We start from the raw sequence: 14,818 nt of genomic DNA, 5'->3' as shown, positions 1-14,818 counted from the left end.
AAGATTAAGATCAGATAAAAATCGATGGTATGCTTCTGGTGGGAACAGATGTCATATACTGGAGGGGAGGTAAGGGTGGAAGGTGGGACCCAGATGAAATGGGAAGGAAGAAGGGATTTTCCACCCTTAACCCAAGAGGAAAGGAGAAAAGGTTATGAGGCAAATGTGCTGAGCTACAGAAGGGCGTGTAGGCGATGCTGGTTGATATTTTCCTAGTCAGGACAGAAGCTGCAGGGAAAGGCAATTCAGGGATCAGAGAAGCACCAAGAAGCAGGAAGAAACACAGATAGACCAAATGAAGAATGAGCATCAAGACACCGGACTATTGAAGACATACAGGGGAAAAAATCCAAAAGAGGACAGACTGCTACAGGTGCTGTGGGGAAGTAAAAGATCACCAGGGTAAAGAACAATGTACAAAAACAGAGAAAGACCTTCCAGAAAGGAAGCTCCTTGCTTCTCCCACTCTACTAGGAATCCCCTTGTGAGAGGAATGGTTGCTTCTCCTGATAACTGGAAATTCCCCAAGGTGAGTGATTATATCTTCCACATTTCCACGAAACTCTTCAAAGTGTGGAGCCAAAGAACCTGAGATAGAGAATTACCCGCTCCCTTCCTTTCCATATGCTCTCCCAAGGTTTGGGCACTGCATACAAGAGATGCCTAGAGCAGTGCTGGTGAACTAGTTGTGATCTTTCGGGAAGCGTCTCCCAGCCCCTCCACTCCCTACCTGAACCTCTGTAAGAGGACTTTGGTACCCTGACCCTTCTGATCTGCTTAACTGCCTTATCAACATATCCTTAACTAGTCCAAGGTTCAGGATGACTTATCCCATTTTTTAAGCAGCATATGTCCATTCACAATATCCATTTGTTCTCAAGAGGTAGTGAGGTAGGATTGCCCATCTGTTTTCCTCTCTTTATAATAGTCTCTACATTCTAATTTTTACCCTTTTTTATTATTCATTTATTTTCTCTCTCTCTTATTTTCCTCCCTTCCTGCTTCTCTACTTGGTAGAATCTTTGACCTCCACCTCCTCTGTTTCCTTCTCCCTTCCTAGAACCAGCGTCCGCAGAAGACTTCTAGACTTTCTACGGACCTGAAGCAGCCCTCTGCCCCATCATGGCCAGTCAACAGACTACCGATAAACTGAAGGAGGAAGTGATCTGCCCCATCTGCATTGATGTTCTGCAGGACCCTGTCACCATTGACTGTGGGCACAATTTCTGCCTCAGATGCATCAGCCAGAGTGGAAAAGCATCAGACAACGTTCTCAAATGTCCCTTCTGCAACAAACTTGTGAGGAGGGACATGTTCAGGCCCAACTGGCTGTTGATGAATCTGGTGGAAAAAATCCAAGCTATGGATCCCTCTGAGACACAGCCAGAAAGGGAAGAGCTGAGATGTCTGAGACACGGGGAGAAGTTCCACTACTTCTGTGAGCACGATGGGAAGTTCCTCTGCATGGTGTGTCGTGAATCCAAGAACCACAAATTGCACAACGTAACTTTGATAGAAGAAGCTGCCCAGAGTTATCAGGTAGGCATTGGGGGTCCCTTCCCTCTCCCTGCATCAGATCACGAGTTCAGTGAGGACTTGAAAACTGTTACCTCCTCCCTCTGGGTTTGCTCCTCATTGGCCCCCTCCTTGCACTTGAGTAGGCAGTTCAAGGTCAGGCACAGTGGGTTCAAAGGCCTGAGTTTGGAGAACTGCTGCCTGTTGAAATCAGGGCATAATGAAGAATGGAAAGAACATGGAATTTTGAGTCAGAAGGTTTGGGCTCAAATTCAGACTCCTGAGTTCACTGTATTACCCCTTAAGGAATCACTTTACCTCTCTCAGCCTCGGGTGCCTCACCTTTCAAATGGGGCAAACAGAATGTACCTGTTAAGAGTTGCTGTATCACAAATGAGGGAAAGTTTGTGGGAGTTCCTTGATAATCCCAAAACACCACCCAAATATTAGTCGTGATTTATTAGTTATAATTTATGCAACATTCCTCGCTTGTAGGTCACTTAGGCTCCAGATTTCTCCCTCCTCCATCATGCCCCCACTCCCTGGATTGAAGAGCAGAGGGGGCTTTAATAATGATTACACCAGGACTCACCCTGATGAGCCTCACCCCCCATCCTGAGAGATCAGGACAGTGTTATGAGGCTGGGAGAACTCTAGGCACAGCTTGCCAAAGCAACTCTCTTCCCATAGGGGCAGCTTCAATCCAAGGTCGAGATCCTACAGCAAAAGGAGAAGATGATAGTACAACTGAAAGAACAAGGTGAACAGAAGATCAACGTCTTCATGGTAAGAAAAACCTCAGGTGTGGATCTCTCTGACCCATGAGCTTGGAAGCCAGAAACATCTCTGCAAAAGCTTCTAGAACCTCTTATTACACTGACCACTCAGAAAGAGACCCATAACAAAGAAACAGAGGCCCAGAGCAGGATGGAGTATAGGAGGGGCAGACCGAGAGGGATGGAAAGGATGGTGGCATCGTGGGTCAGGGTGTGTTCATGCCTTCCCCTCCACTACAGCTCTTGGCTTGCCGTGTGGTAGGAAGGAGCACCTTCCGTGTCCAGCTTTGTGTTACTGGTGTAGGTTGGTGCTTTGGTCTCCTCCACCTGGGGACAGGTAGTGTAAGGAAAACCAGCCCTGGTCTTAGAATCAGAAATACCAGTTTGAAAACTTAGCTCTGCCCCTCATAGTCCCTTACTAACTAGAGATTGATTCCCCAGTCAGAAAATGAAGACATTGCAAACCCACCCAATATCTTCACCTATCTTTTTGTGGTGTCAAAGGAAAAATCTATGTGAAAGATTATAAACTGAAAAGCCTTCTGGAAATGTATTAAATACTTAGGTATTAAGTATTAGATACTTAGGTCCTTGAAGGCAAAAATGATAAATCATAAATAAATAACCCAAAACTAAAACTGAGCACATAGTAAGTTCTCCTCACCTGTCCTTTCCTCTCTGTCTGCCACAGCACATTGTTCTGCATTGGTACTCAATATAAACTTAATAAAATTGGAAAATTAAATAAAATGGGCTAGAAGGATCTTTGAACCATCCTCTCATCTTCTGAGTGTCCATTTTCCTTGCCCCCAGGCCCAGGCAGAACTTGAAAAGCAAAAGATCATCACAGAATTCAAGCAGCTTCGTCAGGTCCTAAAGGAAGAGGAGAATTTCCTCCTGTCACGGCTAAACTGGCTGAGTCAGGAGGGGGAGAAGGGCAAGAAACTCTACATCACTTCTGCCGAGGCACAGCTGAACTCTCTCAGGAAGTTTATTGATTCTCTCAAGGTCAAGCAGCACTCGCCGCCCAGCCAGCTGCTTCGGGTAAGAATCCTTTGGGGGCTGAGTTGCAAAAAGGCAGCAGCCCATCTCTAGTGACAGGTCAGAGCTCCGACCACCTGACAGAATACCTGAGATTGCCCCTAGCCTCCTACCCCTAGCCCAGTGCTGTCCAACAGAAATATAACGTGAGCCACATGTGTAATTTTGAAGTATAACGCACACCATGTATATAATTTAAAAATATAGGGCCGGCCCGGTGGCGCAAGCTGTTAAGTGTGCGCACTCCGCTGCGGCCGCCTGGGTCCGCCGGTTTGGATCCCGGTGCACACCGAGGCACCGCTTGGCAAGCCATGCTGTGGCGGCGTCCCATATAAAGTGGAGGAAGATGGACATGGATGTTAGCCCAAGGCCAGTCTTCCTCAGCAAAAAGAGGAGGATTGGCAGATGTTAGCTCAGGGCCAATCTTCCTCACAAAAAAAAAAGAAAAAAAGAAATATAATGTGAACCATATATGTAATTTAGAATTATATCGCAAGCCATATATGTAATTTAAAATTTTTTCTAGTAGCCACATTAAAAAGATAAGAAACAGGTAAAATTAATTTTAATAAAATATTTTAATATATCCAAAATATCGTTTCAACCTGTTGACCAATATTTTAAAAATATTAATGAAACATTTTATGATCTCGGTTTTTTTCTTCTTTTTTATACTGAGTCTTTGAAACCTGGTATATTTTACATGTCAGCAGATCTCCACTTGGATGCTAAATTTTCAATGGTTGAAGTAAAATGCAGTCCTACCAAATCAACATAGCTGTGTTTAATGGAAAAAGTACTTACACTGCTTCAGTTTTTAAATTTAAGTTTGGATTAGTGAAAATTCAATAAAATTAAAAATTCAGTTCCTTATAATACTAGCCGCATTTCAAGTGTTCAGTAGCCATGTGTGGCTGGTGGCTACCATATTGGACAGTGCGGGTCTAGCTGATGAGCAAAATAAGCTGAGATCACCCCGAATTCATCTCCTGCTCCTGTCACCGCCAAATACGGGTCCTCTACTCACCGCAAAGACAAGCCAATAGTCCAGAGACAAGGTGGTAGGAGAGAAAGGGGCTTTTATTATTATTACAGCTTGCTAGCAAGGGGGAAGATGGCGGACTAGGGTCCATAAAGAACCATCTTAAAACTACAAACTTTTGAAACAGTTATATAGGGTAAATGAGCTGAAAGGGGGTGGTGGGGTTCGGAATGTGACCATCTGGTGTTGTAGTCCTCGACACGCCGGATCATCCCTTTTTCTTGTCACTGGCGATGGATACCAGCATAGGGGCTCCTTTCTGAAGGTCATTACATTCCTGGGAAAACTTAAAGAACAAAAAGTTACTGTCTTATCACAATAAGGAGGTTTATGTGTAGGCTAAGGCTGAGAAAGTAGCAGAGCATGCATGTTGCTCACAAGCAGGTGTGGACTTATCCAGGCTACGTGTAAACTAAAGCATTGCAGGCTCCACAAAGGGGGTGCCTTGTGGATCAGGGTTATTTATAGTTCCAACATGATTCCACTCTACAAGATGGCTTCCCTTATGCTAACTTATGCTAACCTGTGACTATATATCTATCATAGCTATTTAAGCAGCACTAACACTCCCACCAATTCAGGAATCCATTTCTTTCTTTCAAGAAAGATAATGTTAAGCTATTCCAGCCCTTCTCCTGCCCTCCCTCTCCTGTCTCTGGTTTAGTCCCAGAGACAAATCATCTCCAGAATCTCACTCCGACTTCCCCTCAGTTCCTCGTGAGGTCCAATCATTTTCCTGCCCACTGGCATATCAGACAGTTCTTGGAGGAGCCTTTATGGGGAGTGGGAAGAGAGAAGGTGGCTTGGAGGTGTCCTCACTCCACCTGCTCTGCCCACACCCAGCAGGGTCTGCACTTCCTCCTTGGCTCCTGTAAAACAGCCAGGTGCTAAGGTTGTGCTGTTTCTCTTTCTCTTCTAGGACGTCAAAACTGTCCTGTACAGGTATGATGGGCCATCCCAAATGCACTTTGCCTACTGATTCACTCATCCTACAATGTTCAACATATACTCAAACACATTCAACATTCCTCCCTCACAAATTCCCGTACATTCTGTCTAACTTTGCAGTCAAATACTTAGGCTGCAGGTAGGAAAGGCCTAAGCTGAGCATATTAGCAGGTAGGTTGGTTGCTAAAGAGAAGAGCTGTTTTCTTCAGGTTCCTGTTTCTTCAGCATGGATTCTCCTCTTTCCTTGACCCTCCTGCATGCCACCTTGTTCAACTGGATGGCTCCTGGGTCGGCTACTCCATCTCCCTGCCCCTTCCTCCTCTCCTCTTTCTCTTCTCTCCTTCTCTCTGGCTTCATCTCCCATCTTCATTTCCATCTCTCCCTGTGCCCCACCTCACCCTGGCCCCATATCCCTAGCCCTGACCTCCCAACTCCCAGCTCACTACCCCCTGACTTCCCCTTCACCCTCAGGACACCATCTCCTTGTCACAGCTTTCCTCCCCTGCACCCCATCCTCTGAGCTCACCATCCAGCTTAGCCATATCTTCCTAGGAGTGACGGGTTTCCCTATCTGAGCCTAACCCCTGTTCCTCTGGTCCTGGAGAAAAAACTCAGTGAAGCACAATCAAGACATGAGTCCCTCACAGAGAGCCTGAAGAGATTCAAAGGTAAGGAAAAAGCTGTCTCCTTCTCCATTCACCGCCCTCTAGAAGAGTCTTCCCCCATCACCCCATGGTAACTGGACTGTAACTTCTCCTACATGCCAATCATAATCACAGGGCCTCTCAAATGCCAAGCTCTCTGCTGAGCACTTCCCATGCATCACTGTGCTTCCTTTCAGGCATTTCTTACACCCTATCTTATCATATGTCATTTGTCTGCCTCCCTGACTCCTGTGAGAGCCACAAGGGGCCCCCTTGCCTAGGGCAGTGGCTGTCAGGAAGTTGGTGATCAGTTGTCCGGTGGACCAGACAGAAGGCAGGGCCCTGCCTACCCAGGGCCCTCAGGCAGGGACTGTGATCTCCAGCAAGTGGCTGTTACTGCTCTGGTGCACACTGGAGCGCTGTCTATTCCTGAACATAGATTCAAAGTCAATGACATTCTGGGGAAGTCCCTCTTCCAGCCTTACAGGAAACAGAAATAAGTAAGAACAGAAGTGGATGACTTGGGATGTTCCATCAGATATCTTTCAAAAACTTGTCTAGGTTTGCAACTAGGAAGAAGATTCGGTATTTGTAAGGAATCCCCCTTCACTGGGAGGGCTGTGCTTGTCTAAGCCAGGAGTAAAGACAACTGGATGGAGTTTTCTTCCTAGAAATATCACAAGACACCCCCACCACACACCCATACACCTCCCATGTGCCTATGGAAAAGGAGGGCCAGGGCAACGCCCCAAGGACCCTACCCATTCAGCCAGGAATCTCCACTCGCCAGGCGCAAACAGGGAACAGTGTTTGGCTTTGTTCTTAGTTCTGTTGTTTGAGCTTTTCTTTCCCCCAGTAACTGCTCTGCTTTGTCCAGCTCTCCTATCCCACTGGGTGTAATCTCACCAGATCCAGCAACTTTATAGTCACTCCAAGTTTAAAATAGTTTAGTTCCAGTTTAGAATTTCAATGAAGGGCCCCCTGCCCCGTCCACTTCAGCTTGGAATTGGGAGTGGGGGAGGGGCTTCAAAGGCAAAGCTTATGGTGGAGCTGGGCATGGTCTGTTTTGTCTCCCTCACATACACACAAACATGGTCCCCCAACTCACACCCGGCCCTATTAAAGCACAAGTAGAGTAGGTGCTGGAGAATCTGCTCACCACACTGATCCCATCTCCATAGTCCCCTAGTCTGAGGATTGTCACTCCCTGTTGGGGGACAAATGGGTCTGGGAACCCAGGGGTGGAGGTGGGGGTGGCTGGAGCCTGAAGGGCCTTGTAGGCACTGTGCTCCCAGCAATGTTTCCTCTGCTCTGGCTCTAGGTATGTGGACCCCTCATAAGAGGGTCACTGAGTGTTCCCCATGGCCAGGCTGGTGGCTCTCAGGACTCCTGGAGCAGTCAGGCACTAGAAAGGGGCAGAGCCCCAGAGAAAGCCCCCACCCGGGGGCCCCACCTTATAGTTTAATAGTCTAAATTCAAGAGTGCTGTCAATGAAGAACACACATAAATTTCACAAGACTTAGTATGAAAACAGAACGTAAAATATAGCAATAGTTTCTTCTACTACATGTTGAAATAACAATATATAATTAAAATTAATTTTACCCGTTTCTTTTCACTTTTTGTTAATGTGATGACTAGAAAACTTAAAATGATATTTGTGGCTCAGATTATATGTCTACTGGACAGTGCCGTGCTAGATAGCCACTTCAGGGAAGCAGAAAGGGAATCTCTCAGTGATTTATACCTTCTTGGTCCACTAAGAACATGAGAGACAAATCTAGCTCCCACTTCTCCAAGGCATTTCGCATCAGTGCCCTGCTTTGCGGTCCTGGGTTCCTTGCTCAACCTCTTTGGACTCTCTCCATCTCATTCCATTCTCTCCCCATAGACAACATCCAGGCTGATAGGAAGAAAGATAAAAGCAAATTTCTCAAAGGCATGAACGAAAACAACAGAACAAGCTGTAAGTAGGGACTGATAGTTTCTCCTGCCATGTGGGAAAACTGAGAAAAGCAAAGGGGAAAAACTCTGTCTCGATGATTACATGAAAGCCAAATACAGTGAATACCCATCCCTCAGCTGATTGAGAAGAACAGGCATATGGAGATGTTTTATTATTTTAAACTCAGGTAACTCACAAAACAGTGGCTAATCTCAAAATTTAGAGGTATCAAAAGTAATAGAAATTGTAAATTTATTTCTTCATTCCTCAGAGTAAGCGAGGAAAAGGTGGGACAAGGAGGAGGTGGAAGCAACTCAGTCTCTGTACTATTAGCTCCCCCCACCACATGCCGGGTTTCTAGGTAAGCCCTCCTGGGTGCGAGGTCAGGACAGCTGGGGGGATGGAGACCCACTGTAACAACAGCCTATACCAAAGTCATCAGAGATGGTTCCACCACCTGAGATGGTAACACTAGAAGTACCATTTCTTAAAGACACACTGTGTGCTAAGCACCCCACATCTGATAGTTCAAAATGCCACAACTATCCTCCAAGGTGGGTGTTATTGTCTGCAATTTACAGATAAGTGAGGTCCCTGCAACTCCAGGGAGGTGAGGTAAGTCACTCAGGTCATGTGACTATGAAGTGGAAGAAACTGAATTGGAACTCATTTTGCAGAAGCTGGAAACTATAATGCATTGCAACGCCAGAGAGCAGGATTTAGGGATTCTATTTCACCAGTGCTCCTCCACGAGAGGAGTTATTGGCATTGGCAGAGGATAAGTCTCCGTTGTGTTCCCTGCCTTGTGCCCTCTTGAATGTTTCACATTCCAGGCCCCACGAAGCACTATAGGCCAGAACCCCCCTCCTGCTGTCACCGAGACAATCCGCAAGTTTCTACTCTTCCCCGTGGGTGCGAAGGGTCCTCACTGAGAACCACTGACTGTTGTTCTTATTGTTTGGTGGCAGGGTGTCGGTTTTTGTTTTTAATTTGCAGCTTCTGGTGATCAAGACCAAAATTGGTTTTCTCTCCCCGATTCCTAGGGTTTTCATTATATTCTCTGTTAGAGAAAAATACTGGTAAAACGAACAGCACCTCGGAGCCTGAGTCACCCTCACCAGGTAGGAGTTCTGCCTCTGAACCTTGGAGGCTTCCTGTGGTGTAGTGAGGGGACCTCCAAGTCTACAGGGGGTCAGAATGCTCTATCCACCCAAAGCACAAACAGGAATGCACTGACCTGACCCTGCAGGGGAAGCGGGGAGACCGGACTGCAGACAGAACTTCCTAACGTACCAGATGGTCCTCCCTGACGACAGCTAGGTGGAAACGAGGGACTTCTCTCAGTTCTAGCCTGAGATGGAGGGGAATAGGGACAGAGCAGAGAGAGGGAATTAGAGAGACTATAAGAGGGACTGGGGGTTGGGAGACAGGGAGGAAGAGCTGTGGAATCTACAGTTCTTGAAGACTTCAGATGCTAAGATGGCGTGGGCAGACATGGCAGGTGGGGACAGAGGGCTTCTCATCCATCTCCTCTACTCCTTCCCAAATTACACCTCCCTCAGGCAATAATACGCCCACCTCCTGATGAACTTACTCCTACCTTGTTCAGGCGTACTTTCTTGAGTCTAACCTTTGTCACTCCTGCTGTGTCTAGAGCTCAGCAGCACTTTCTGGCAGTGGAGGATTATTGCTGCTTTGCTCCCACTGACCTCTCTTTTCTCCTTTCCTTCTCCCTCCAAGGCAACAGAATAACTAAACCAGCGCCACCAAATCCCCGCGCCGCAACTCCATTCCAACCCCTAGCGGAGGCCGCCTTAGCTGGGAAAGCCACCCCTCCAGCATTGCTCCAATGCCGAAGCAGGGCCTCATTTGCTGGGTTTCTCCTAAACCAAGCCCGCTCTGAGAACCCGAGGAGCCCTGGCGCTGAGCGGACCGAGGAGCGCAAGGTGGCGCTGAGTGAGTAGCCAAGTGCGGTCAAGAGTCCCTGACTGAGTGGAGTCGGGCTGAGGAAGCGGAACGTGGGGGAGAGGCCCAGACTACTGAGAATGGCGGTGGTGGTGGTGTTGAAGACTTGGAGAAAGGATGCGGGTGTTCTTGAATAAAAAGAGGAAAAGACGACCGCAGACGCCCAGCGCCCCCGCCCCACGCTTGGCTGCTCCTGATTGCTTTGGCTGTGGTGCCCCCTGGTGGATAAAGGAAGTCCCTATAGCTGACTCTCTGTTCCACCTTTTTTTCTTTTGTTTTCCTTTTTTCTTTTTTTTTTTTAACTACTTACCCAGGCAGCTGTTCAGCTAGGGGTGGGGTCTAGAGAGGAGTAAGGCCCGCTTGGGTCACAATCCGTTTAACCCATCCCCATGAACCTGACCGCTCTCTCCTCTTCCCCACGTTCCCACATCCGCCATCTCTCTCAACCTTCCACATCCAGCAAAGGAAAATTAAATAATATTGCAGTAAGAGAGTGTGAGACTAGATAACAAATCAGGAGATAGAATGAGGTCCCCATTCCTAAATCGTTAGCAGAGACTGGAACCACCGCTACTCAAACCATTGTAGAGGGTGGATGGGGCCCTTCTAACCTTGATAAACAATGACTCAAAGTCCAAATCCAATTGGAAGTGTGCGTGAGTGGTGGGGTGGGAACTGACTCTTCCTCCTTCTGTATTCCAACTCTTCATTCATCCCTATCTTTGAGGGGCTCCACTTTAGAAAATTACTCGAGCTCAGAAAGTCTGAGCCTCGACATCTCTTATATTAGCCCCAAAGTGTGTTTTAGATATGAGAATCAGGGACCACAGGAAACGGGGAAGACGAGATAGTCTCAGCTTCGGGTATTGAAATGACACCCCCTACCACCAGTGGAGACTTCTGCTCTGCACCCACAGAGCAGCATATGGTGAAATTTAGGGATTAACTTCAAGGAGCAGGAGGGAGGCTTGGACTTCTCTGGGGACAAGGAGGGCTGTGACTTGGAAGAGAAAGCCTCCCTTAGCTGCACCCAAGGGGAGCTCAGAGGTGGGTGGCTGGACGAGTTGACCCAGGGTGGCTCCTCTTTCTCCTCCTCATTTTCCCGCAGCCCCTCTGACCCTGGATGAGGCCTCGGCCCACCCAGACCTCGTCATTTCCCAGGATCTGAAGACAGTGACACTGGACTTCATTCCTCAGAACTCGGCTGAGCCCGCCGACCCTGCGCGCTTTTTCCCGTTCCGCTGCGTTCTGGCCTCGCCCGGCCTCTCCTCCGGGCGCCAGGCCTGGGAGGCGGAGCTCCGAGGGCCCGAGGGCGGGGCCTGCCTGGTGGGCGTGGCCTCGGAGCTAGTACCCCGGAGAGGCTTCTTGGTGGTGGGGCCCTTGACCGGCTTCTGGGCGCTGCGCATCGCGGGCTCCGAGTGCCAGGCGCTCACCGAGACCGGAGCCAGGGAGGATCTCACGGTTCGTCCAACGAAAGTAGGCGTCCGCGTGGATCACGAGTGCGGGGAGGTCGTCTTCTACGACGCCACCACGAGCAAACACATCTACACCTTCCACACCTCCTTCCCGGGGCAGATCTTCCCCTTTTTCCGGCTCCTGTTTCCCGGCACCCAGATCACCCTGAATCCCTAGAGTTGTTCCTTTGCCTTCCTCTCTATCTTCTCCCGATACCCCTCACTTGGGGATGTGCTGCAGCTGGTAGAGTTGAAGTTAGGCTTCCAGGAGCCCTTTAGGAGGGTTCTAGTCTTCCGGCTTCTTGGTCCAGGCCTGATGTCTCTGACCCCGCTTTAAATTTTCCTTCTTTCTCTCAGTTCCCCTCCCCTCAATATGCCTAGGTCGAAAGAAAGCCTCAAATGCATGAAAAGACTCTGCACAAGGCTATTCACTGCAGCACTGTTTGTAGTAGGACTAAACTGAAAACAAGCCAAATGTAAACCAACAGGTGATGGTTGAAAACGATGCGATGAGAAAGCCGCATCCAGCTGCATCCTGGTTGAGATGCAGAGACCAGAGACTGGACAACTGACCCCGTTCTGCCCCTTTCTTCTCCTCCACTTCATTTTCCAAAGCTCTGCGATCCTGGACGTGGCCTTGGCCCATCTGGACCTCTTCCTTTCTGGGGATCTGAAAAATGTGACGCTGGATGTTCTCTCTCCTGGAGACTCAACCACGCCCACCCCCATGCCTTCATTCTATCCAGTTTGCAAATGAGGACTATCTATGACTTATTATAGGATGACCTCCAGGATATATCGTTGAGTGAAAAAAATAAGGTGAGGAACAGTACACATAGTATGCTACATTTTGCCTAAGAAAAGGGGAATGTAACTATACATATTTGTTTGCTTGTATTTATTTTTGTAGGTGGAAGGATAAACCAAAACCTAACCAAAACGGTTACCTATGGGGGGAAAGGAAACTCAGATGTAAGGGATAGAAATTAGTCTTTTCTAAATGTACCTTGTTTTGTACATTTGGAACCATGTAAATGTTTTACATCATTATAAAACAAAATTAAGTTAAAACAAGACAAAATGAATCTAACTGTGTATGTAGTTGGCAGCTTAAACACTCAGAGAAGAGTTATTTTATGTGACTTTAAAATATAGTTATTCGGGCTGGCCCCGTGGCTTAGCGGTTAAGTGCGCGCGCTCTGATACTGGCGGCCCGGGGTTAGGATCCCGGGCGCGCACAGGCGCACCGCTTTTCTGGCCATGCTGAGGCCGGGTCCCACATACAGCAATTGGAAGGATGTGCAGCTATAACATACAACTGTCTACTGGGGCTTTGGGGGAAAAAGTAAATAAATAAAATTTAAAAAAATAAAATGCAGTTATTTGACTGTATATACTTAGTGGGATATCCATTCGTCCCTTGATGGGCACTTAGGTTGCTTCCAAGTCTTGGCTACTTAGTGGGATAAATACTAATGACAAAACGAATTGCAAGTGAAACTTAAATTTTTCAGTTATCATCTTGGTAATAATAATTTTATTGTTGTTATTCTGAATCTATTATTTATATGTGTGCATATACATATATGTAGGATAAAGCAAATACATAATTATGTTACTGTTACTAGGAACCCAAGATTTTCAACCTAAAAGAAAAGATCAAATTTTATCTTATGAATATGACATAAAAGAAGAGAAATAAAAGCATAATTCCAAATGTGAATTGGAAAATCAGTATAAACTCATAATGTATTTTCTCTTAAAAAAGGATAAAATGTATTTCTTAGCTCTGTTTACAAAGAAGACCTAATAATAATGGCCTAACTGGATGCACTGAGTGGGCACTGCTTACACCCGGAGGGTAGTCTCTAAATATTGTTGCCCACTGAAAAGAAAATGGCTCCTTGGAGAACTGGCTAATTCTAGGTCTGGGAGAAGAAATACACAAGATGACTCTGGAACATCTTGTCACACCAGACTGTGAGAAAGCTGCTGGAGTCACATCAAAAATGACTCAAGACATATATATGGTGATGGACAAACAAAAATGTACAACCCAAAATTTCACAATGTTAGAAACCATTAAAACATCAATAAAAAAAAAAATGACTCAAGAGCCAACTTGAAGGGTCAAAGATGGGATACTTTTAGCATCAATAAGGAAAATAACTGCAATTGATTGAAACAATCAAATATGTAAAAACTCCATCAGTTCATTATAATAATTAAACACTAAACTCATTGGTCACTTTTGGAGGATGCTTGGAACCCACTCAACTTTTTTTATTTTTTTTTTGTGAGGAAGATCAGCCCTGAGCTAACATCCATGCCAATCCTCCTCTTTTTGCTGAGGAAGACCAGCCCTGAGCTAACATCTACTGCTAGTCCTCCTCCTTTGTCTCCCCAAAGCCCCAGTAGATAGGTGTATGTCATAGTTGCACATCCTTCTAGTTGCTGTATGTGGGATGCGGCCTCAGCATGGCCGGAGGAGCAGTGCGTTGCTGCATGCCCGGGATCACGGCCCGGGCCGCCAGCAGCAGCAGAGCACGCACACTTAACTGCTAAGCTGCGGGACCGGCCCCTCAACTTTCTGAAAACTGGCAAAATACAGAGAAAGACTCAGTATTTATGCTACCATTCTTGTACAGACATATCTAGGATAACCAAATGGTTGAGGAACAGTTCTTTATTACAAACTCCAGCTGATAAATGAAGAAAGGATGAAAGAATATCACTTTTTTGTAATACCTAATGAAATAATGAGCTTAGGCAATAATCATCAACAGCTGCTAGAAATATTATGCAAAAAGCTGACAGGGAATCTTATAATGACAGATCAAGCTGACAACACCTCAGCCCACTGATCAATCCTAACATCATAAAAAGAGAGACAATCCAACATTATGTGCCTCCCAGTGTAATGCAACAGAAAGTAACAACTTGATGTATACCTACCAAAAATAGCAGACCTGAAACCCATCAGGTTTCCGGACTTATCAGAATCACTTTAACAACACGGCAGAGACACAGTCCGCAAATCCCAGTTTGGGAAAATTCACAGGACAAAGGACCAGTTTTCTTCATCAGATAAATTGCCCGAAAAAAAGGGAAAAATGGAGCCTATAGATTAAAAGAGACTTAAAGGACATTTCAGCCAAATGCAGTGGTGGACTAGCTTGCATCCTCGTTTGAACAAATTAATTGTAATCTTATTTTTTTAAATATGAGACAAATTTGAACATTGACTTTACATTTATATTAAAGAATTGTGCATTTGTAAGATGTGGTCATTGTACTTTTTTAAAGGGAGCTTTTGGCATACTAAAGATTTTACCAATGAAATATGATGTCTGGGATTTGCTTAAAAATAACAGTGGGAAAAGGGGGAGGATGAGTAGGAGGTAATTGATGAAACAAAATTGATCATGAGTTGATCACTGTTGAAGGAGGTGATGGGTGCACAAGAGTTCATTATGTATGTTTGAAAT

General features: G+C 46.2%; 2 protein-coding genes across 2 annotated transcripts in view; one reads left to right on the top strand and one right to left on the bottom strand.

Moving 5' to 3' along the window:
- Window positions 1–1,122: 1,122 nt before the first annotated feature.
- On the top strand, window positions 1,123–12,055 carry TRIM31 (tripartite motif containing 31). Its single transcript, XM_087438222.1, has 9 exons — window positions 1,123–1,539; window positions 2,206–2,301; window positions 3,105–3,335; window positions 5,294–5,316; window positions 5,875–5,990; window positions 7,858–7,932; window positions 8,955–9,032; window positions 9,652–9,867; window positions 10,985–12,055. The coding sequence occupies exons 1-9, from the start codon at window positions 1,123–1,125 to the stop codon at window positions 11,506–11,508; spliced, it is 1,776 nt and encodes a 591-aa protein (XP_087294348.1). The 3' UTR covers window positions 11,509–12,055.
- Window positions 4,388–14,818, bottom strand: part of PPP1R11 (protein phosphatase 1 regulatory inhibitor subunit 11) — a 37,510-nt gene continuing 27,079 nt past the window's right edge. Inside the window, exon 4 of the mRNA XM_087438237.1 lies at window positions 4,388–4,660. Within this exon, the coding sequence (XP_087294363.1) occupies window positions 4,583–4,660 (78 nt within the window). The 3' untranslated portion in view covers window positions 4,388–4,582. The remainder of the gene's footprint in view (window positions 4,661–14,818) is intronic.

The sequence above is a fragment of the Ceratotherium simum genome, chromosome 13 (assembly GCF_057802395.1).
Source record: "Ceratotherium simum simum isolate JZ-2026a chromosome 13, ASM5780239v1, whole genome shotgun sequence".
NCBI lineage: Eukaryota > Metazoa > Chordata > Mammalia > Perissodactyla > Rhinocerotidae > Ceratotherium > Ceratotherium simum.
The sequence above is the reverse complement of the archived record's forward strand: the minus strand, read 5'-3'. Positions and strand labels throughout refer to the sequence as shown.

Coding starts and splice junctions, on each gene's coding strand:
- TRIM31 (XM_087438222.1), top strand. CDS start 1,123: ATGGCCAGTCAACAGACTACCGATAAACTGAAGGAGGAAGTGATCTGC. Junction 1,540..2,205: donor AAGCTGCCCAGAGTTATCAG/GTAGGCATTGGG, acceptor CTCTTCCCATAG/GGGCAGCTTCAATCCAAGGT. Junction 9,868..10,984: donor GGAGCGCAAGGTGGCGCTGA/GTGAGTAGCCAA, acceptor ATTTTCCCGCAG/CCCCTCTGACCCTGGATGAG.